Consider the following 23,049-nt stretch of genomic DNA (forward strand, 5'->3'; position numbering starts at 1 on the left):
AAACCAACACCAGCCCTCCAGGATGTAAAAAGCCAAAATATATTCTAATTTCTTCTAAATTCCTCCAAATGTTTAGAACAAGTGTCAGACTTCACACAACAGACCATGAGCCTCAAAAGCAGCGGTACACTGAAAAGAAGAAAGTGGGATGAAAAGATGGCGTGAAAGGGAGGAGAAGAAAGAGGTGAAAAAGAAAAAGCAAAGGTAGTGCAGTAGCCTTGCAGAAATTTTATTATGTGAAACATGCCCAGTGGATCTTTGCAAATAAACAAGGCTATGTTCTGTAAAATAAAGAAAAAGAACTGCATTCTTTCCTGCCAGTATGACTCAGAGGAAAATTCCTTCCTATCCTAAAAATCAATTCATTAATGTAACTTGAATTCACATGCACAAGTGCCACTCAGCCAAGTCTCTTCCAACCCTGGCATCCCCTCCCTTTCCTTGCTTCAGCAAAGCACCTCAGAGCATCTGCTTCACTGGGCCTTAAACCACCACCAGGTTTCTGGACCTCAGGTGATTTACACCATCAGTTCCCATCTATCGAAACATAATAGCATAAAGCCTAGCCATCAACCTCTCCTAAGCAGTTCTGATGTCACATGGTATGCCCGTTAAGCTGGGCTTTCTGACTTAGGCAGATTCTGACTCTGGCTAACCCGCAGTGATGCTGGCGGTGCAATGGCTGAAGTCAGAGCAGGGAAGAGGAGTCAGGGGCAAAGAATGCCAGGAGCCAACAAGCCTCAGAGAAAAAGATGTTAAAGGAAGAGGCATGGAGGCAAGTAGTGGCAGCATGGAGATGGAGACAGCAGCACCCGGACTGCATTTCAAGATGGCATCCAGCTTCACCTACAGAACTTTTACAGCAAAGGAGTGGCAGCAGATGGAGAAGTGGCTTTATATCACTTTTTGAACCACTGGCACTTACAGTTTATTCTTTTTTCCCTTTCCTCTCCTTTGCTTTTAACTGTGGGGAGGGGAGAGAAGCCTGCCTGCAGCAGCCTAGCAGGAAGGGTAAAAAAAAAAATCCAACTAAATTTCTGGCCCGAAGACACTCAATTCATTTTTTTCCTTCCTTACACCTCCTACTTGAAAAACTAAGGCACAACACAACTCGCTATATTCATTCTGAAGATTAGAAGGAATGATCTTGCCCACTACTCATCCTTCCCTGCTGCTATGGAAATCAACACAACAGTTTTAACTGGGTGCAACTCCACACACACCATTCAAAAACCTATACTGACCTTACTGTCCTACATGAAAGGACACCACTACTGTTTTTTGACTAGCATAGCTTCCCATATCTTTCTTTCAAAGAAATCTCTCTGAGAAAGGATAAAAAAAATACTGTGAAAGCAACTGTCATTTACTACTTTCATTTACCACTACTGCAGCATCAGTCTACAAGAAGCAAACAGGAAAGTGTCTTTTGTGCTCTGCTATGTGACTTGCAGAGGGAAGCTGATGAAATTCAAAACAAGGAAAATCTCAATACTCTATAAAATGACAAATAATGCTGGAAACAAGAATACGACAGTTCCAACTGAGGACAGGAAAATCAATATTAGATTGTTACTCTGTTCTTTTTAATCTCATTCCTACTAAGAGTCTTTACAGACTATTTACAGTTACAATTCAGTGTGCTTGGTGTCGTCAATGTGCTCTGCAATAAATTCTACTAACAATTTAATTCTAAAAACTCTTTTTGCCTCTAGGCTGTTAACATCTGAGATTGATAACAAAAGCATAGGATAATTAGATGGGGATACTTAAACCAAACTGAATTAATGCATTTATTACACACTTGGTTGCTCATCTCAAATTAGGTAACTAATCTGAATATGAATGATGAAAAATAACAATGATGAAAAAACAATTAAAAAACTATATAGAGATAAATGCAATGAGCTTTTCTCTTTTTAGCCATAAGTGCTATTTTTTATTCCCAATTATAAAAGCAGCCTAATCTGATTTCCTCTTTGGTTTATAACTGCAGCAAAGCATATCATTAATTGATCAGCAGAAAATATTTCATTTCTTTTAGTTTACGTTTAGGCTTTGATCATAATTTCTCCTGTGATTTCTGCCAGGACTGTTTGTCATACTTTAACAAAATCCACAAATCACATAGGAGGTGGTAAGCTTATATCTATGCATTTGCTTATGAATAATCTTCCTATAGTCTAATTTACATAATTTTATTGTTTAGTGGATTCTTCCCATGCAGTTGTATTACTGCCAGTATAACTATACTTAAAGTGGTGTCAAGGGAGTGTGCTTCTAAGAGTTATAGTTTGCATATAAAAAATCTACTCTGAGCTAAAATAATAGCACTTATCACAAAACAATGCCTCAGAGAAAATTCAGTTCACAGAACACCAGAAGAAAAATCACTTTGACTATATCAACCTATAGGAATGCAAACTAGAAATAGAAAACAGATAATTTTAGAGCGTTTCTTAGATATTAAGAATCATCTGGTATACTTTGTTTACTTTTAGGACAATAACACATGAAGAATTATGTCTTTGGGTTTGGGATGCTTCAGAATTAAAAACTGGACCTGATAATTAAAATTGTGTTTAGAAAGATTAGTTCTCCATGTCAGACTGAACATATTGGGAAAATATGTCATTTTTTAAAATAATTTAGCTATTGTACAGAGTTTTGTACATTCAGAAAACTCACTAGTTTTTAAAGCTGCTAGCACAAGGATCACCTGCTAATGGGGTCATAAAATCTAAAGCATTATCACAAGAACATTTTCTGATCTTACTGCCCAACATTGGACCTGAACAAGGACCTATGGGTTGTTTATTTGTTATTATATGCTCAAATACCTTCATGCCTCACAATCTTTACAAATGTTTCTTCAATACCAGGGAAATTGAGACTCAATACACATAGCAACTAACTCCCACTGATTAAAATGTCAAAACCTTTTTGTTGCTCTGGTTTAAGTGATTTGGGCCCCTTCATTCTTGATCAGGCCCCCAAAGGGCTGGTCCATGCTGATCCCAGGCCAGGGCTGCACCTGAAAAGAGTAGGCATTAATGAAGAGGAAAGATACCCAGATTGATTCTTTGAGAATCAATCAAACAATAACCTCACCTTCCTCCCACATATTAGCAAAGCTTCTAGACTCACTACCACTTCTCAAGACTGGACAACTGCATTACCAAAACTGGCACTGAGCCCAGGCAGCCACACCCTAAGATAGGGCAATTAACTCAGGGCCCTGACATTTCCTATCACTGACAAAGACTAAATAAAATGCTTACTCCCCCTCAACCCTGAAGGTGCAAAGTTAGCACCTGATGTGTTCTTCACATCAAATAAAACTTTTGTAGGAAACAAAAAAAAAAGAGCAAAGAAAAAAATATTTTATTACTGGCTCTCAAGAGGTATGTTTCCATGTAATGGGAACAAGACTGTATAGCAGCTTCATAAGAAACAACTGCTTGTCTCCTCAGTTAATTTAACATCACCACAGATATACAGATGACAGACAACTAAATTTTGTGTGATCACTTTGTAACATACACTCAAGTTTCACAGGTGTAGGCGGGGGGCAAGAGAAGGGGAGTATTCAAGCAGTCAAGGATAAACTGTAGAATACTTTTATATTACAGTAAAATATTCTTAGCTCACATGGACTGCAAAGAATCTGCAAAATAATTGTTTACACACCAACCCATCATACTTACCTATTCGTATGTCTGCAGTTGTGCTTAGGCCAAGGAGGCGAGTGAAAAGCTCATACTCATGTATTTTCTGGAAAGCTAACAGAACATGGGAAAGCCTCACGCCAGAATGATTAAAATCAAATAGCCAACAGAAAATCCTTAAGTATTTATTGACACAAAGGGACTGCCAATTTATTAAAAAGATTTACTGTACACATCTACTGCTACTGCTGCTCCTACCCTGTTGGTTCATTTCAGCTAGTGAAAAATGGTTTTGTCATTCTCAGCATCCAAGGCTTGAAGTAGATGCCCAAAATCCAGTTATGCTTGAGAGATCTTCCCCATCAGACAGATAAAATAACAAATTCAAGCAATTACAACTCTCCAGAATTTGCTTTTATGTAAGCATTACATTGATAATACAAGAAAGGGTCCAAGCAAATGTACCCATTTCTCAGTATGGTTGAAGGAAGAGTTTTACTTGACATCTCAAAACAGATTGTTTTGTCACATACTGTCATCATCACTAGAGACTCCTATTTCAAATGGAAGACCAAAAGAGTACAGATTTGCCTTTGAATGTCATCTAATATCTACTGAATCATTCACTTCCTGATGGATAGTCACATGGGTAATATTCCTCACACATGAATATCTGTGCTATGATTCTCAGGTCTAGGCCATGGAAAAGTCAGTCTTGTAGTCCCAAGTCTTTCATATCATGTCATCACACAGTAAGAAATACAGTGCCTTTGCTCATACTTAAGGTAGTAACAGATAAGGATACAAAGCATTGAGATTTCTGTGATTTCTCAGAGCTGACCACAGCAAGCATCCCATACAGAGCAGGACTATTCCTTCTTGTGTCCTCTGTTGAAGGAAAATGCCAGCATTGCTTTCTGCTGCTCAGAACCATGCTCTGGATAATTCCAGTTTGCACTCTAAAAATTCTTCCCTCTCAAAAGGACTTAGTGCGGAGTGATAACAGAAAACTTGGGTTACTTCCAGCTATTTTTCACAAAAGAACTAAGAAGTATGTATACATGATAGAAAGTGTGAATTGTTTTCACTTCAGTGTTGAACTATATATCTAGTATGACTGGGAAAGCAGTAGATATATCAACTATTTATCTAGTATCTATCTGCAAGAAATACATAAAATACTTTTATCAAAGAGCAGTAGTACATTTATACTACTTTCAGATTCCTTATTCTACATCATACCAAACATTAGAAAGCAGAAATACTGACAACATGGCAGTTCCAGCCATCCCTACAGACCTGTGTAGCACAGAGGTGCTTATAAATTTCACTGTTTGGACGCCGCTCATTTCTACATTCCTCTAACACCACACATAGTAACATCCTGGCTTGCAACTGAAACCTTTAGGTGCAACTGAAATAAGGCTAACCACCACCACCTCTTGCTAACTCGTTTAACTATATTAAGCTAGATTTAGGCAGAAAAGAAATAGAATTATTACTGTGCCAGTTTTTAAGATGCTTAGTCTGTTGAAGTTTGGGTTTTTTTTTTTTTAATTTCCTTGCTGCTAGCAAAGCATCTCTTTGTTTAATGAAAATTGATCGTTTTGGTAATTAAAACGAAGTAGGTGCCTTGCAATTCTTAAAGGCACTGCACAAACCCAGAAGTTAAATGCTGTTTTCTAACAGAAACTTGAAGAGAAAGTGCAGCCTCTGAGAAGGTGTAAAGACACACACACATTAACTTTACCAGCTGGAAATGTTAAATTCCTCTTTAGAAACTAGGCTAACACTGCTTGGAAATGTGTTTTTATATATACCCTTCTTTTTGATGAATCCTACATAAAAGGATATTCAAAACTGTAATAATAAAGTCAACATTTTTTCTTTACACTAATAAACTTCCAATTAAGAAAAATACTTTTAAAAAACAAACAAACAAAAAACCCCCACACCAAACACTTACGTCAAGGGGTTTTGCTGGCAGATTCCCTTTCTTCTGTTTATAACTTTAAAATTATTCAGTTTCCATAAATGTATGTACTCCAAACACTGGTCCTCAAACACTTTAATTTGCCACTTAAAACAAGTCTTCTCCACCAGTACACACAACATAGGGTCTGTTTCCAATCAGAACTTACTCTTGCAAGTGCAGAATAGGTTGGTCTTACAAGCACACATTTGCATGCTTCAGACAACAAACTCAACTATGTAAACCTAACAAATGTAGGGAGCGGATGCTTGCACTTCACAATGAGGTTTATAAATCTTCAGAGCAGAACAAATGCTGTCTGCAGCAGCATTGGCAACACAGCCCATCTCTCCTATTCAATTACTAGTATTGCTATTTGCTCAGAATGTTCTTACAACTAAATGCCATTTCCAGCCTTTTGTTTTGTTTGTTTTGGTTTTTTTTAGCAAACAAGAAATAGCATTCACAAGTTAGCTAGCACACATAGATAAAGGTATTTACTGTGTTGCCACTTCAGCAGCAGCAGTCAATGTTTCTATGAAGTAAGCAAAGATCCATTTCAATTGGTAAAAAGAAGTCTCAATACTTAGAAAGCAATAAACTTTCCTTCCTCTGCTTTCACCTTAATCATAAGACAAGCAAAAAAATACCTGGGTTTTTAGCAGGGTTTTTGCCAGTTCAGCACACCCTGACCCCATGCCAAGCAGCATGCTGGTATCATTCCAGTGCTTTCCACATACAGCAGCATTAAGGGAACAGTTAGATCAGAAACTCTCCTACTCGGTGTCTGAGAAGGGTGTCAGGGCAGCACATGTCAGAGCAGAAGGACAGATATCTGAACAGAATTACTGTCAGCTCAAATAAAGGAGATTTGAGAGAACGATGTGCTACTGTGTGACTAACTGCATTGGAGTCAATGGACTGCAGCAGAACAAGGCAATATTCAGTAAGAAGAAACCAAAACCAAATGAAGAGGAAAAAAAAAGTCTGATTTCCTCATTCTTTAGATTATCCAAGAAAATAAATTACAGTAGGTCATGTTTTGTTGTTTAAAGTACCAGCAGCTAATTGGATAAAAAAACAGCTGGACCATCAGAAGTGCATAAACTTTTTTGTTTCTCTCCTTAATCCTATTTTGTACATACTGAGTTATCACTGCAGTGAGATGAAATTTAAGTGGCATTAACATTTTAAGTTTGCTTATTTATACTTGGGACTTGGCAACAGGAACAAGCTTTACAAGAATATTCATTCCAATGACAAATATAAAGTATGACTTTGCACTCACAGAAGCCCAAGGTAAATCAGGCTACTTCCTCATGTTGTAGCTCAAGAATAGGAAGGTCAGAAGGATTTGGTTATGCACCTACCCTGTGAGGCTCTCTGCTCTGCAGTCACTGCTGTCCATGATCAGCCTTCTTCCATGGCTCCCCACAGCCCAGATCCCTGTGTCAGCCCCCTAGGACTGTTGGTCCCTGCCCCAGTGACATTGCAGCACACATGGTCTCCAGCACCCTATAGCCCTGGCCCAGCCATGGGTCCAGCCACAAGCCCACATCCTGGACCAGCCTCAGCCTGGCTGGCCAGGGCAGGCCTGAGGTGAGACGAAATCCAAGGATGTGAAGTTACTAAAGGAGTCTGAGCTCTGCCTGCTGGTGGCTTGTTCAGTCTTCCCTGATAATGTTAAGACATAGTATGTACAGATCATCATCTCTCTGAGGGGATATTAACCTAGTCCTGACACTAACCCATCCCCACAGCCCTGCCCAGCCATCCGCAGGCTGTGTCTGATATCCCTGCCCCTCCTGGGCCTGATCTTGTCTCCCTCCCTGCCAAAGTTGACCCTTGGGGCAGGCCAAGGACCAGTCCCATCTTCTTCCCCAGCTTTCAAATCTGCCCTTGAAACTGTCTTGTTCTGGACTGTGCCCACTAGGCCTCTTTTCCTGGCATTTAGCTAATCCCTCTCTTCACCCCATCTATGGAATTAAAATTTGTCAGTACTGTGTCAAGTATGTCACAGAGCAGCGGCAGATCAAATAGCATCCAGAAAGCTGTTGGCCACCCCTTTGAACACTGAACTGCAAAAGAAACTGCACAAACATTCTCTTAATTTCAAAAATGTTGCAGAAACACAATTTTATTTTAGAAATAGCCAGAGTTCATCCATTATGAATATATTATAAATATATATAGTAATCTCACTTAGCTTTGCATTCCTAACCCAGGAAGAGTGCCCTCTGGAAGGCTAGTTATCCCACTTTACCTCCTACTTTGTTTACTAGTAACCATAATCCACACTGGAAATTGAATGGTTCTTGATACTGCTTAGAGGAGATTTCTTCATCAGCTCCCAGGTGGAACTGGCCACTTGAAAAGGCTTATTTTAGTGCCTTGCAGAGAAAGTTGAGAAATGATAATGAGGCAACAACATGGCCCACAGATAAAGAGAAGAATTTATTTATCCAAGTCTTATACCATCTACCTTTCACAAAAGGCAGCCTACTCTGTTGGAAATGGCTGTTCCACAAATAGGCATTGGCTTCTTGTCTCTTTTGACTTAGTTTTCACTATGTGGTTTAATAAAGCTACCACCTGAGAAGACCGCTAATGCTCACAACCACTTGGAAAATGCCACACACACAGCTGACTTTGCTTCAATCAAATAAAAGTTTATGAACCCCACAGCATGTTTTTCCCTAAATTTGTTATAGAAGTTATATTGCACATATTTCTAAATATCAGTCACTAAAAAAAATAAATCAGAAGGCTCTGTTCACGTGAGGAGTATCCAAGATCAATCCTTTCAGATATTTCTATAGCAACTTAAGATCAATTTTTTTTAAAACATCCAACAACTGTACTGGCTACAAGTTTTGGCACTGAGAGCTTCCTCACCCACATTATATTTCTCCATTAATTTCTCTAAAAAGAGTCATGTCAAGCATGTTTCAAGCTTTGAGAAATATAAACTAAAAGTTTAAGCAAAGTATTTCCAGTTTCATTCACGGCCACCATTTTCATCAGGCATAGTACACTCCTAGGCAAAGAATTCTCATAAGATCAAATCAGAGGTCTGTCTTTGTTCAGTTGAGTTGCTCTGTTTTCCTTGTGACCAGGGAAGGATAACCTGGTTAACTTAAGCAGCAGTGCTACTCCCTGTTGAGAGCTAGGAAGCAGTAATGCATTACTTTCCTTGAAGATGACTTATATGTGTATAATACCTTGAATCAGATGATTAGTTGGTGCAATTCTATGTTACAAATCATCAGTAACCCAGTAACTAATTATAATCACTGTTTACTGTTCAGTATTTTTTTCATGTTTGCATATAGATGCAAAGAAGACCACATAATAGATCTCATCTTCCCATACATTCATATTGGGGAATTGGTTTCCACATGGACATGGCTTGTGGCACAAGTTCTGGCACTGACAGGAAAACATGAAGAAATATTATTAGGATAGCAAGCTTCTATTTACATATACCTGGCAAAGATAATAGTCTTCTGAAGAATGAAAACAGACACAGATAAAAGTAGCAATATTTAATTCACATTTCCCTGTTCTTTGATACAAATTAATCTTTAAGAAGTATTTGGTTTCATAATCAGTATTTGAAAAGCAGACAAAATTATGTACAACACTAGAACAACATAGTCTTTTAAAGCCATTGCATCTTTTAAAGAATATTTCACGATCTAGTTCAAGTAACATAAAAGCAACTAGAAAGACATCAAACAAGTATAGTGGAATTTATAAAACCTGAAGTTGTTCACATAGACCTAAGTTCTTTAAAAATATTTTTCATTCCCTTTCTCAATTAGCCTGAATAAATGAAGTACACCTATAACACAGTGAGCACATTGAGTCTAAGTTCCAGTTCATTCCAGCATTAGAGAGAAGTCTGAATATGGTACTTTGAGCAACATTACTTCTAAGTCTTTCTAATTCTTATTACCTTAAAATACTTTTCTGAGATTGAAACATTTTCTCCTTTCTGTCAAAATATCGCAGCAGAATAAAGTTGGTAGTAATTTGTCAAAATATTTAATTGCAAAAAGGATCTTAAAATCAAGCCCAGCTCCTTGAGCTACTTGGAATTAGCTGTCAAAGAGACAAAATGTTTTCAGAAGAGTTTGAAGGATTTTTGCAATATTCATGATAAAAGCATTTAAGCAGAAAACTAGTGCAAGTAGTAAAACATACAGACAGTGACAACCAAGTTTCCATTTCTTGCCTAAAGCTACAGTTTACCATATCTAACTTACACACTGAAAATTACAATAGATGCTCTAGGGAATCTATGTAAACCAATGGACAAGTTTCCAGTCTTCATTTACATCTCCTTAGGAAAAAAAGTATTGAGAAATTAAGGAAACAAAAATAAAGACCACCAAAAGACCCTGAACAAAACAAACAAAAAGCCCCAGGAAACAAAACTAACACTCGTCCATTAAGATTTTCAACAGATAGCCGTGAGGAAAATGTAAAAATCAGCAATACAGTTTCATGACTCTGTTTCCATACTTTTGATTTACATATTTTATAAATATAAAACTCTTAAAAAATATTAAGGCTACAAAGTTAAGAACTTTGAAATTGCAAAACTCTAGATTAGGATTGTCTTTTACATTTTAATCTTTCTGCCACATAAATTTTAATTAAGTGTTCCTATGCTACTTAGAATCCTTATGTAAGGGATGAATGTTATTCATTTCAGAAAAAGCTTTTATGATTCTCCCCCTACCCCACTGCCATTCAGTGATAGTTCCAAACTCAGTGCATGTAACATTATCTACAGCCCCATGAAAATTATTCATCTTTTTAACAATCTCCCTAAAATGTTCAAGAAAATCACTTAGAAACATATTTTACCTTTTCAAGATCCCTTCGGTATGAAAGAATCCTCCACACTACAGATGCTGAGAAGTCACCAGCTTCCTTTGAGGACCAGTTTTCTCTCAGTCTGGCCTTTTGTATATAACCTCCCCTCATCCCTATCCCCAGTTTCACCACACTGTTTCCCTGTGCCAATCTCCTTGCCAACACACTCCAATTCCCAAATCTAACATCCCTAATAATGTGTCTGGTACTCCTTCAGTTCCCTGTGGGTGCTTCATCAGCTTGTGTAGTTAATACACCTTGGCTTACCTGCCAGTCTTTCAACTAAAATTTTACTCAGCCTAGACTATTGCTTCTCCAAATACCAAGTCATTGCTGACCCAAGAAATACCATCAGTAGCTAAACAGAAAAACTAAAATCCTAAAATTAGGATGTGTCCCATCACTATGATATTGCCTTATGATCTCTGCTTGGATCTAGCCTCCATCTCAGAGTCTGTCCAGCTTGCCTAAGGCATGCACTCTGTGCACTATCGGGTCCTGCAGAAACTTTTCCACTTTTGCACAATACTGCAGGGCTGAAACTTATACTATGCGATTTAAGGTAGCATTAAGAGCCTTTGCAAGCTATAGAAACCTCCCCAGTTTGTTTCATATATCTTAGAATTGTACCAAAGTCCTGTATTAGATCCTCTTGAAACGTCGTTCCATCTGTATGCCCCACCAGAGTTGAAAAAGTCCTTGAAGAACTGCTTTCTTGACTTTGCAAAAAAACAAAGAACTCCTTAAACATTCATTTAAGTCTGCAAAAGCTTCTACCCTGTGTCAAGAGGGGCAGAGAAGCGTAGACGTAAATGTCATTCCCTGAACCTCCATGCAGAGGGCTTCCAGTCCTTTCATACAATTTGAGATTTCCCATATAATCTCTTTGGTTTTTTTGAAAGCCTAGGGGTTTTTTTAACTTTCCCTGAATTTTCCTGGTATGGTTAGATATTTAACCTCTAACAAGCTCCTATGAAAGCACATGAAGGGCAAAGAATATCTGCCAACAAAAAGGCTGGACTCTCGGGTTTAGCTTTAAGAAACACTAGTGAGAAGAAATGGTTTCTCTAATTGCACTATCAAAAACAGCTTCTGAGATAATACAACTTTTGCACTACACTTCTTCAGGAATACATCTAATGGTGTGTGACTCCACATGCCCTGTTACATAAAATCTCTGTGCCAAAGATGTGAGTTGTTTTGGTGGGTTTTTTTTTTCATTTGCAGTGGGGGTCAGGGAAGGAAGTTAACAATGTCAAAACAAAGCTTACATTATTCACATGAAAAACGCACTCCAAGAACCCCAGAGTGAAAGCAGTATATAGAATCATAGAATCATTTTCTTTGGAAAGAACCTTTAAGATCATCAAATACAACCATTAACTTAACACTGCCAAGCCCACTACTAATGCCTGACATGCTCACTATACCCAACGGTGTTTTCATTTTTTATAGCTGTAGAAAGACAGAATCTGTACTACACACCAAAAGGTCCACGGAAGCAGGATTTGACCCTTGAGGTATGGAAGCTATATTCTAGGTGAGCCTTCTTCTCAATATATCACTATAATAGACAATACAAAAAAAAAAAAAAAAAAAAAAAAAAGACAATGAACTCTGCTACAGAACTGTAACTTGTCTAATACAGCAGATTTTGAAAGTCACAATAAAGCTAATCTGGTTTTGCAACTTCTGTTGCAAAATACTGTTTTTCTGTTAAAGCTATTAATTCTTATACATAAATTTCTGAGAATCATATTTCAGAGATGTCATGGTTTTGTGAGGAGCTGCTTTTGCTTGGTAACATGGCGAGGAGGTGCAGGTCCAGTAAAGAGTTCTCAGACATTCCCCCAGCTCTGAGGTTCGGGGCACCTCCATGGCTGTGCTTGCAGATCCAGTCATTAATTCCCTGAGTGGCCCAGGAACTCCCAGAGTAGTACTCTACAGAGATGACTTGGAAGGACTTAGTTGCAACTTTAGCTTCAAATACTTAAGTATTTGTCTAATTGCTAAAGGAGCTTTCCACTTTTTGGATGGTTCTTATGATTCCCCCCAGGCAGATTGCCTTGAGGAACTCACCTGCTTTGGTCTGCTGATTAACATCCTGAATGGAATCTTTGGCCATTCCAGAGACACTCAGGCAATTTCTGCATCAGAATTAACTGTATTGTACATAGATAAGACACTTGCAATGGTGAATAAACTGTTCTTTCAGATGCAGAAGCAGTCACCTATAACAGTCTTTGTAGTTAAGATGATTTAAGAGATGATTTGTACATAGTTGAAGATATTCTATAGCAATGGATCAGGAATCTGATAAAGACATCTCAAAAGACCATGAGTCAGCTGGGTTGGAAGAATTAATTAACACTGAGGTTTGAGGAGTCTTAGGCAATCCAGATGAAGACACTGTGCAAGGACTCATAATTCAGACCAGCAACGGGATGATTTGTTCAAGAAATTCGATGTGGGAATATGTACAACGTACTTCTACTATAGGATACTACAATTGTGTGCAAGCCTGTGACTTTGAAAAGCCATCATCAATCACACAACCTTCAAAATTTATTATTTCTGAGTATCAGTACTTCACAGGCACTTGACATGTCAACACAGCAAACAAAGTAACACCACTTGATATAGGAACTGTTGCCATACGCTACAGGTGCAGTCAGTGAGACAGACCAAAAAAACTAATGTGATTGAAATTTGCATCTATAACAAATTAATTGCATTTCCCGCTTCTAAAGTAATGTTTCTTTCAGCATTACGCATTTATACCACTTCTTTACTATGATGATCTGAAAAATGACTATGACAAGGTATGCGTACAAAGTACTTCAAGCATATTCTTAAAAGGTATACACTCATTTTGTAATGAAGTGATATAAGTAGATCATTGCCTTTACAGTAAGGTTCACAAACAGCCACCAACTTGGTATCTGTGTTGAGATAAAAAAGTAACAACTTGATAGATACGTGACTATGTGAGCAAAATAGTTAACTAGAGGAACATTTTAATTATTACACAAATGTGTACATAATTATATGTAGTTCTGCAAACAATGCCATTTCTTTAATGAATGCATCTTCATCCTTATCTCTACTCCTGACAATGCTGACACACCAAAAAGTTGTGTAACAAATAACTCCGTAAACATTCCATAAATGTTTTTAAAACACATCAGAGTACATATACAGATTGCAACACACGTTGCCATAGATGGTTATTTAGGCTTTCCCAGTTGGCTTATTTCTATTTTAATAATATTCAAGTTATTGAAAACTCCTCCATACAAAGTTCAAGTTCTCCACTTCTGACAAATAATTATGAGTAATAAATTAGTTTAGAAAAGAATCAAGGAGAATGTTACCATCATAATATATTTTTGATAAGAATATTCATTGAAATAATTTAATATCAATTTAATACTTCTTTTACAAACCTGAACTCAAAAGAAATTACAGACAAAAAGCTATGTAAAATAGTAAGGCTAGCTATATTATAGTATACTGTAGGGAATTAAAATATCTGTTCACACACACTGAAAATCTCAGCATCTCTGAGATGCACAAATTTGATACAGTCAAAGTTAAGAAAATCTTTATGTAAATTCCAATTCTTTTACCTACTTCCACCATGATCTTTATCTGGTACTATACAACCCCAATAAATCAAAAATAAGTGGGTTTGACACCACTGAGATGGTTCTTAGCGTATTTCAACTCTTCTTCAGTTGTGTGAATCACTTTATGAAACTGCAACTCTGCAGAAATAGTATTATAGTAAATAATTATGGAATTGGTATACTAGTTTGTTTGTTTGGGGTGTTTGACGGTTTTGGGGTTTTTTTTTTTAGTTAATCACTGAAATAGGTGCATGGATCCACATTTAGAAACGTCTCTACCTACAGCAAGAAACCAAAATTTTCTCTGATAAAGCCTGACACTGAGACATTTATTACTGAAGATGATTTCACAAGAGTCAAGATTTAATTAGCTAGTCCTTTAAATGTACTCAAGGCCTGGACACCATTTCCCTGCTGTTGGATGTAGTTAATCTATTAATACACAATTTTCCTAAACGACAAATTACTTTGCCAAAGTAGTCATCTTGAAAAATCCGGGAGAAAAATGCATTGTTCAGAATATGTTTGTAATATAAATATGAAGCAAGTTATATTATTTTAAATGCTTTGGCTTTGGGCCCTAGTGCTCTTCCAAACCAGAGGCACTTTTTGTTTCTCAATGTCAGGTTCATGAAGAAATGACAGTCATTGACCATATCACTACCAGTTAGTTAAAGGCACTTAGACTGGGGACATAAACATAAGTAGTTATGCCTGAAGTAGTATTTTTAAGTATGGTGAACATGATTAAGGCAAACCAAAATAACAGAATGGCCCTATTTAGGAAAAATCATTCCATTCTGTATCATTGCCAAGCAGGGAATGGCTCTATGGTGTGAAGGACTGAATTCATAATATCATTCTGTGATTTGAGAGTAGATAAAATACAGTGCTGACAAGTAAGCATTTGTCAAACACAGATGTCACTTATTAAGATGTATGAATAACTGGAACCCAGTATTGCATTCCTTATCTACATTAATACATGAAGAGAAATGAAGGAGAAAGAGGGCAAACAAAAAACCCCTTCTCTGCAGGACTCTGGTCATTCCGTGTGATTTACACAGCTCCCAGAAGGACTGACAGTATGCATCCTAAACGTTTGCCATCCAACTCTATTCACAGTAGTACAAGAAGTAATTTTGAGGAAAAAATGCAAAATAAATCTATGTACGATTGCTATCAGTCATCATCAAAAAACCTGAAAAACAGCACCTTTAGAAACATCATATGGGGAGCATGATCTAGAAATCTTTGAAGAAATCTTTCTTCATCACACAAACAAATCAACTTTGAATTTTCTGACTCAATAATAATAATTTTTAAAATCTATCTTATGCAACACTGGGAAATATTTCTTTTAATCAATTTCCCTAACTAGAAGCATAATTCATAGCAATCAATCACCGTTGCCTTTTGAGGACACAGTTCTTTAGGCTGTTCTAACTATGAAGTGCTCTGTAGAATGCAGAAAATTAGTAATCATCAAAAGCTTGATTTTGTAACAAACAACTTATTACTCTTGTTTGTGCCACCTGATCTCAAAGGCAAGGATTCTTTATCATCAGCCAAGGAAGAAAAAGAATTTGTATGCAAACAGAATTAAGCTATTAGTAAAGCCCAACATTCGAATGCAGATGCATTAAACAGAGTTGCATCTGAGGACTAAATTAGGCATAGGAAATAGAGGTGGAGGGGTGGAATCTCTAAACTTAAAATGCAATAGGGTCCATTTATGCTTTTAGATGAAATTACAGTTCTTTAAAACACAGTACTCAAAGGCACTTCCAAAACTGAGGAAGTATCTTACATGGCACTGAGAACTTTTTTTCTAAATAGGTCAAACGTTGGAAGAAAATTTTGAAATTTTATGCACTGTTAGAAAGAAAAAAACCATACTCTCCTGAAAGCAGTACAGCCAAGGTGCTAATCACTCTCTAAAATACTAAAAACTTCTGCATAAATATTAAATGTAGCATTTTAAAATGCACAGTCATACACCTGAGGCTGTTCTTTCACTGTCATTTTAATTCAGTTTTTAATAACCAACTGAATTTTAATTAGATAAATTACTTTACTTGAATATATAGTTGTTTAACCCCACAAAGATTGACTTTCTGAACTTTCTCCTTTTTTTTTTTTTATTTTAATGAAACCACTTCTAAACGGTCAGGAGATTTAGACTTTAGAAAGGTGTTCTTTTTTTAGAAGAAAATGAACAAGGCAAGATAGAGGGGTTTTCATGGGTTTATTTACAATATGCATATTATACCTTTGAATAGGTTTAACTAAGAATGAGGCATCATGGGGAAAGATAGTAAAGGTACTAGCAAAACTGAAGAAGAAACAGCTTTACTGACAGAGTTCAGAGGAGACAGTTCTGATTTCAAGTTCCAGGCAGGCATCAGTTACATACTGTCCAGTATGTACTCTCCTGTACTGCATGTAACTTAGCAAATCCATAAACTAAAAATCTCTTTAGTAGCGTGTGTTTTCTAGCCGTTGTTCTAAAGTCTAATTGAGGATTATCCATTATGATCTTCACGCATTCTTTCAAAATTCAGAATAAAATTAGATACAAGTTTGTGGGTGGGTACACAAGGGAGGAGTTGCCATGGATTTAAATCTCAATACCGTTAACCTCTCTGAAGGCATATGCAATAGAGCTCTGCCTGCCTCCGGGGAAACTGAAAGCTGTTTAACTGCAATTAGGACAGCACTGAACCCTTGCTGCTGAGAAATAGGCTCCATTAGCTTGGGCACAGGACCAACACATCTTTCTGTAATCTCAGGATGCAGGCAGAATAATTTTCCAGCTGTTTGCAACATGGAAACAGTGAACTCACATATGTCTAAGGACATATGGAGTTATTGATGTTATAGCTATAAGTAAAGAATTATGAATTCTGCTGAAGTATGTAACTCATCGGGGAATGATGACTGAAGCCACTGAATTAATATATATGTGAAATAGTACTTATTTTCACTAAAATGGGATGAAAAGTACTGGGTAACTCGCTGAGGAGTAAAGTCCTGTATTTTGGTATTGAAAATAGAGCCAAAATATCTTCCTGTGTCAGGTGAGATCTGGAAAGGCCCAAGAGGAAGCTGAAGCTTTATCATCCAAAAATTCAGCTTTGTAATGCACTATATCCAAACTGTTGCAAAACTGTGCATTAACTAACATTTCACAGAAATTAAAATAATTTTTTAATGGTTCATGGGTTTAGAGGCAGGAGGTTACTATAATTTAGGGAGTTTTATCTATAATTTTGGAGGGGGGTTTTGGTTTATAAGGTAACAAACTAAAACTCTGTACAAGAAAAAAGCTTGTCAAACAAGCTAGTCTGTCTTATTGAAAATGCAATCAAATACTATACTTGGATGCATATAGTCTGCATCTCTGTTAATGTAATTCCTTGCAGATAAGACAGTAGAAAGCCAAAGTCCTCATTTAATCACATAAAACCAAAGACAGAGTTTAGGACATTATCTTGCAGAAGGTATAGATTAGCACGGTGAGTAGTACTTGAAGGAAACAAGTTTTTTGAAAATGCAAGGACCCTACCTACATACAGAGCTCAATGTTACTGTCTAGGTGAAGCTCTGGCTTGTTCATTTTCTTCCAATGCATAACCTGTAGGCTATACACAACTATTGGCTACATGTCTCAGAGTCACACAGTAAGAACATAAAATGTCATTTTTAAGCCCAAGTCAAATTCTGGAATGATTCCATATCTTCCCCATCAAATTAAACTCTTGTGAGTTAATTCAAGGCGTGAAACATGGTTCTATAAAATAGCATGTGGCATCCACACATTTGTTCTGGCCTACAAGTAAGTGTTCAAGAATGAAAAATAGCCTAAGTTAATTAGCAAATAACTAACTTAAGCAAGAACAGTCTTCAGCAGACATTCTCCAAGTTTTGTCATGCTTTCAAAGAAAATAAAATAGTTCTCATAATTCAGCCTCTACACTAAGTACTCTTAGTAGACATGCATGACATTGGAGAAGGTTTTGGTTATAAACTACAAATATTCATTAAGGAACCATTTTGTGGCCTTTTCTTACAAATGTATGTCTGAGAAAACATTATATTCTTTAGCATTTTTGCCAATTTTTTATTAAACAGCATTCAACTGTATGTAACGTTTCTAAATGCGGAGAGAGTACATAAAAGGATAAATATGGTTCACACAGTCTAAAATCTTCCTCACAGTCTAGGAAGACACTACAACAGGGGGGAAAAAAAAATCATAAGAAAAAACCTTCCTCTGTCAGTCAAAGATTCTCCTGGCATAACTTCAAAATTTTACTCCCACTTTGCTACACGCTTTGATATCATTTGATCATCCTTTCAAATCATCACGTTAGACTTAGCTAGCAATCTTGCTAGAATATCTGCAAACAGAAATCTCTAAAGAGAGTAAAAAACAGTTGTAATCCCCGAAACATACTCATGACCTCACACCTCAAAATTCAGTTTTGTTTATTCTTACATAGTGTTCATTGGCCTAAAATAGTCTGTTTATGGACCTCTTTCCTTCACTCCTTTTCCTATGAAGACAAATATGAAAGAAATTGAAATCATAAAATCAAACACTAAATAAATAATATTGTTCACAGTTATCCAACAACTTGTACTATTTACTTGCAAATGAGTTATTCAGTGAATATTTTCGGCTGTATGAAAACAATGTATTAAGTCCTGCAATCTTTGTGGTTTATTTGTACCATGCTGGTATGATGCATGAAATTTGCAGATAGATCCCATGTATAAGAAAGATCTCCTGAGTCATACAACTATTTCTGAAATAAACAGCAGCAATAACAATCTTTTGCACAACAAAAATTTGACAAATAAGAAAATCTACAATTACCAGGATTAGAAAATATGGAATCAGCAGCAGCATTGTTTTGATTTACAAAGCAGAAAGTAATTATAAATAATGAAATAAGAGAGCTCTAGTAAGAGCCTTGCTGAAGAATATCAAATTAGCAAGCTGAGCATAATTTGAAAATGCAACAGCACTAAAGAGCAGCCATAGTGATAATAATTTTCATCATCTGCTACTGAATTGGATGCAATAGTCCATCAAATCCAGCTGTAAACACAGTGCTTGTTTAGCTTTCTCACCAAGTTGTACATTCTCCTGCTTTTATTTTCAAATACAGATGTACAATCATCATGCCTCATACAAGAATACTTGATGCAAAAAGCTATGATTGAGAATAAAATTACTTACCAATATTTATGATATAAGAGGTGCCATGCTAGACAAACTCAAACACAGCAAATGTTTTACAACCTCTCTTAAAATACCCCTAAGTTGTTATTTTACAATTTGAACTTTGTTCCTACAGAACTACTGTATACTAATCAAACTACTCATGTTCCGTTTCATCTTCCATCAATATTGGGCAGAAAATTTGATCAATAAAATCAGTCACATTACTCAGCAAATTGTATTATTCAGAATTTTCTATTAACTCTTGAAACTCCCAGAACGATGTGCTGATATTCTCTGAGATACACAGGAAGCCATTTGGATGGTTAAAATAAGCTTTAAAATGTTACTCTTCCTACAAGCTACAAACTGTCTACAATTTTCCTTTTGGATTAAACACAGGGCTGTCAAACCTCACCTTTAATCTAACATGACTGAAGTCATATTTCCTATACACACTTGGCACTGAAGGTGGGAGTGCATCCCATGGAAATGGTAACAAATTCTAATCAAAGCCCACATGTCATTTGCTTCTCACAGTAGCTACAGAAGATGACAAACGCAGGCTGGATTTTCCAGATACCTATGATGGGGAGGGAGATTACAGACAGAAAAAGAAAAGAAATCTGCAATTGCCACAGAGACATTATAATAGAGCTCCTAAGTATCTTCTCCTATAAACTGTGAAATCCTCCATAGCTTCATTTATCCCACGTGCTTCCAGAAACAAATACATAGATAGAGCAGTATTAAAGACTCTCCCTCACCATTCTCCTTCTGACCACCTCCCTCCTACAGAACTATTAAGTGATCAGATTTTAGAAACATGACTTAAAATATATCCTCCCTGTCAGAGTAGTGGTCATATACAGTACGCTGACTTGCATTACATTCAACGTATTAAAAAAACCTCAGTAACTGAAGACCATTTTGAGTGCTATATATTTGGTAGTCAGAAGTTTGATTTTAAGACCCAACTTGCCTTTTGTAACATTATTTATTTTGCTTATGTTATGGATACAGAAATGGAACTGTTTTCAACTGGAAAAATGCATTTGGGAGGAGATGGGAGGTGTGCAGCAACATTTTCCATAACATTATCATATAGCACAGAAAAAAATAATTAACTACTGTAGGAAAACAGTCTATAAGCAAGCTGTACTTGGAAATGGATATCAAAAAAGTAGGTTTCTTGACTTGGAAGATTTCTTCCTTCCCCCAATGTTCAGAATTAAATGAAGTTTGTTAATTCCAATGACAGCCAATTGGATGCTTAATCTGAACCATAAGTCTAGATTTGTTTTAACTATTAGAATCACAGAATCATAGAATGGTAGGAGTTGGAAGAGACCTTTAGAGATCATCTAGTCCAACTCCCCTGCAAAAGCAGGTTCACCTAGATCAAGTCACATAGGAATATGTCCAGGTGGGTCTTGAAGACCTCCAAGGAAGGAGACTCCTCAACCCCTCTGGGCAGCCTGTGCCAGGGCTCCCCAACCCTCACAGTGAAACAGTTTTTTCTTATATTTATGAATATTTTTTTGTGTTCCAGATTCATGCCATAACCCTTTGTCCTGTTGCTAACATCACAAATTTTGGAATGGATACTAGAACAATTGATTTGAGATGAAATACTGGATTGTAAGCAGTGGTCTGAAACATTGGACAGCTTAGAGGTTCCAGATGTTAGGCTCTGGTAACATAGATAATTAAATTTTAAGATTTCTAAGCCACAGTGACTATTTCCAAGACCACAAAGAGATGGCCTCAGGAACAGCACTAAGCACATCTGAGCGCTAGAGAGAAGAGGGAAAAAGAATTGACAATTTAATACCTTAAAAATTAATACCTTAAAAGATCCCCAGCACTATTTGGCTAAAATGTCAATAAAACAGTCACGTTTTGTGTCCTATTTTGCAAAAAATTTGTTACTAACATTTATTTTTTTATTTTCCTCTGCACACAGATGAGCTATGAAATTATTTTTAGCTCGGTTTCCTAAGGAAATGAAACTTATCCGTTAGGCCCTGATCACAAAAACTTTTGAATTCACAGAATTATTAATGCCAGGTCTGACAGGGTGAAAAACATGTTAACTTCCCAAAAGTGGCATCTGGGAGAGGAAAGAGAATATAACTAATGCTCCCACTGTGGGGTTATCTTCACACTAGACATCAAGGAGAACACCATGAGTTTCTCCCTGCCATCTCTCAGATCAGGATGCTGTAGTGATGTTGCTCAAGGGTTCCAGTTTGAGGGGGAAAAGGATAAGGCTGTTTTTGGTTCATTGGCTTGTTTGCTTTAATGAAAGCTGGAATATTCATATATTTGCATAATTTCAGTTAAGTTGCAAATGAAAATAGCATCAATCTCACTTGTATTTGGGTTTTTTTTTTACTAGGAATGCATAGATGAGGTGCTGAGGGACATGGTACAGTGGTGGGGCTTGGCAGTGTTAGGTTAGCAGTTGGACTTGATGAACTTAAAGGTGTTTTCAAATCAAAACGATTCTACGATTAAAAAGCCATTAATACATTTCAAGTAGAAATACTAAATGAATAGTGCTATAAAATAGATTCTGAACTGGCATGCCCTTTCCTAGCTTTTGGGTATGTTTAGCCATATCACAGACATATTATCAATAAAACCAAAAAAAAAATAGCTGTAACAGTTGAAACCCCTTTTACAACATTTGGCTGTATACTACAAATGCGATTTAACTCCCATTCAGACCAGTAAAAGCAAGCCTTCATTTATGCCGCTGGGAAACCAGACCTGAACTTCATAACAGACTTTATGGTTGATTGACAATCTTTTTGAGCACAGCAAGTATAAAAGCAGTTTCTTTTAACTATACATCTCTACAGTAAGGACACTTCACTCAGGTTACCTAATGTATTTAGAAGTGAAACCACTGAAAAGTATTTGCTTGTCTATTTAGCCTATTATTTAGGATTTTTAACTATAAAACCATGAAAGAAGAATTTTTTAACTACCAAGCAGTAATATTAACCAACATGGATGGCTATAGCTTGTGATAAGATATAGTACTTGGGAGAGAAATGGGAGTTAGTTTTAGTTTTTCAGCTCATTCAAAAAAAACACAATTTCAGACCTTATGGGCTTGTACTGTTTTTTCAGCTGTTGTTATTATTTTTGAAGTTAGCTTGTAATCTGTCAAAGGACTTTTTGACCCTACATATAATTTATTGCAGGGATGTGTCTAGATTTGCTTCCTATGAGCAACACATTTTTTCATAATCATTAAAAAAATATCTGACAACACAAAACAAAAAATCTTATTCACGTTTTTATAACTGAGGATGACTTCCAATTCAATTTTCAATTTAGATCTTAAAAGAACTTACCAGTTAGAGCGTACATGGTCTCATTTATGTAACTCATGGTGGTTTAGAAAGCTAGCAAGGCTGTTCTGATATTAAAAGCAACAATGAAGGGAAGTGGTTAGTCAACTAGCTGGTTCTGTTATTCCCTCCCACTTCTTACAGCAATACCTAAGTCTGCCTGCAGGCTCCTAATTCACATCGTACCATCCCAGTTCTTCCTTTTGTTTAAAAAATAATAAATAAAAGAAGCACCCCACCAGGTTTTCAGAGTTAGTATAATGTTTCAGATCAGATGTTCACTACCTATAGCCAAAATAAG

At 36.6% G+C, this 23,049-nt stretch overlaps 1 protein-coding gene across 4 annotated transcripts in view; it reads right to left on the reverse strand.

The window, feature by feature from the left end:
* HDAC9 (histone deacetylase 9) overlaps positions 1-22,813 on the reverse strand; it is a 387,397-nt gene extending 364,584 nt beyond the window's left edge. For 3 of the 4 annotated variants that reach the window (XM_061996674.1, XM_061996673.1, XM_061996672.1), the window contains exons 1-2: positions 22,752-22,813; positions 2,940-3,034 (exon numbers count right to left, since the gene is read on the reverse strand). In XM_061996674.1, the coding sequence (XP_061852658.1) occupies positions 2,940-2,979 (40 nt within the window). In that variant the 5' untranslated portion in view covers positions 2,980-3,034; positions 22,752-22,813. The remainder of the gene's footprint in view (positions 1-2,939; positions 3,035-22,751) is intronic. The other variant, XM_061996670.1, reaches the window with a different exon arrangement.
* Positions 22,814-23,049: the final 236 nt, after the last annotated feature.

This window comes from Colius striatus, chromosome 5 (assembly GCF_028858725.1).
Source record: "Colius striatus isolate bColStr4 chromosome 5, bColStr4.1.hap1, whole genome shotgun sequence".
In the NCBI taxonomy this organism is placed as follows: Eukaryota; Metazoa; Chordata; class Aves; order Coliiformes; family Coliidae; genus Colius; species Colius striatus.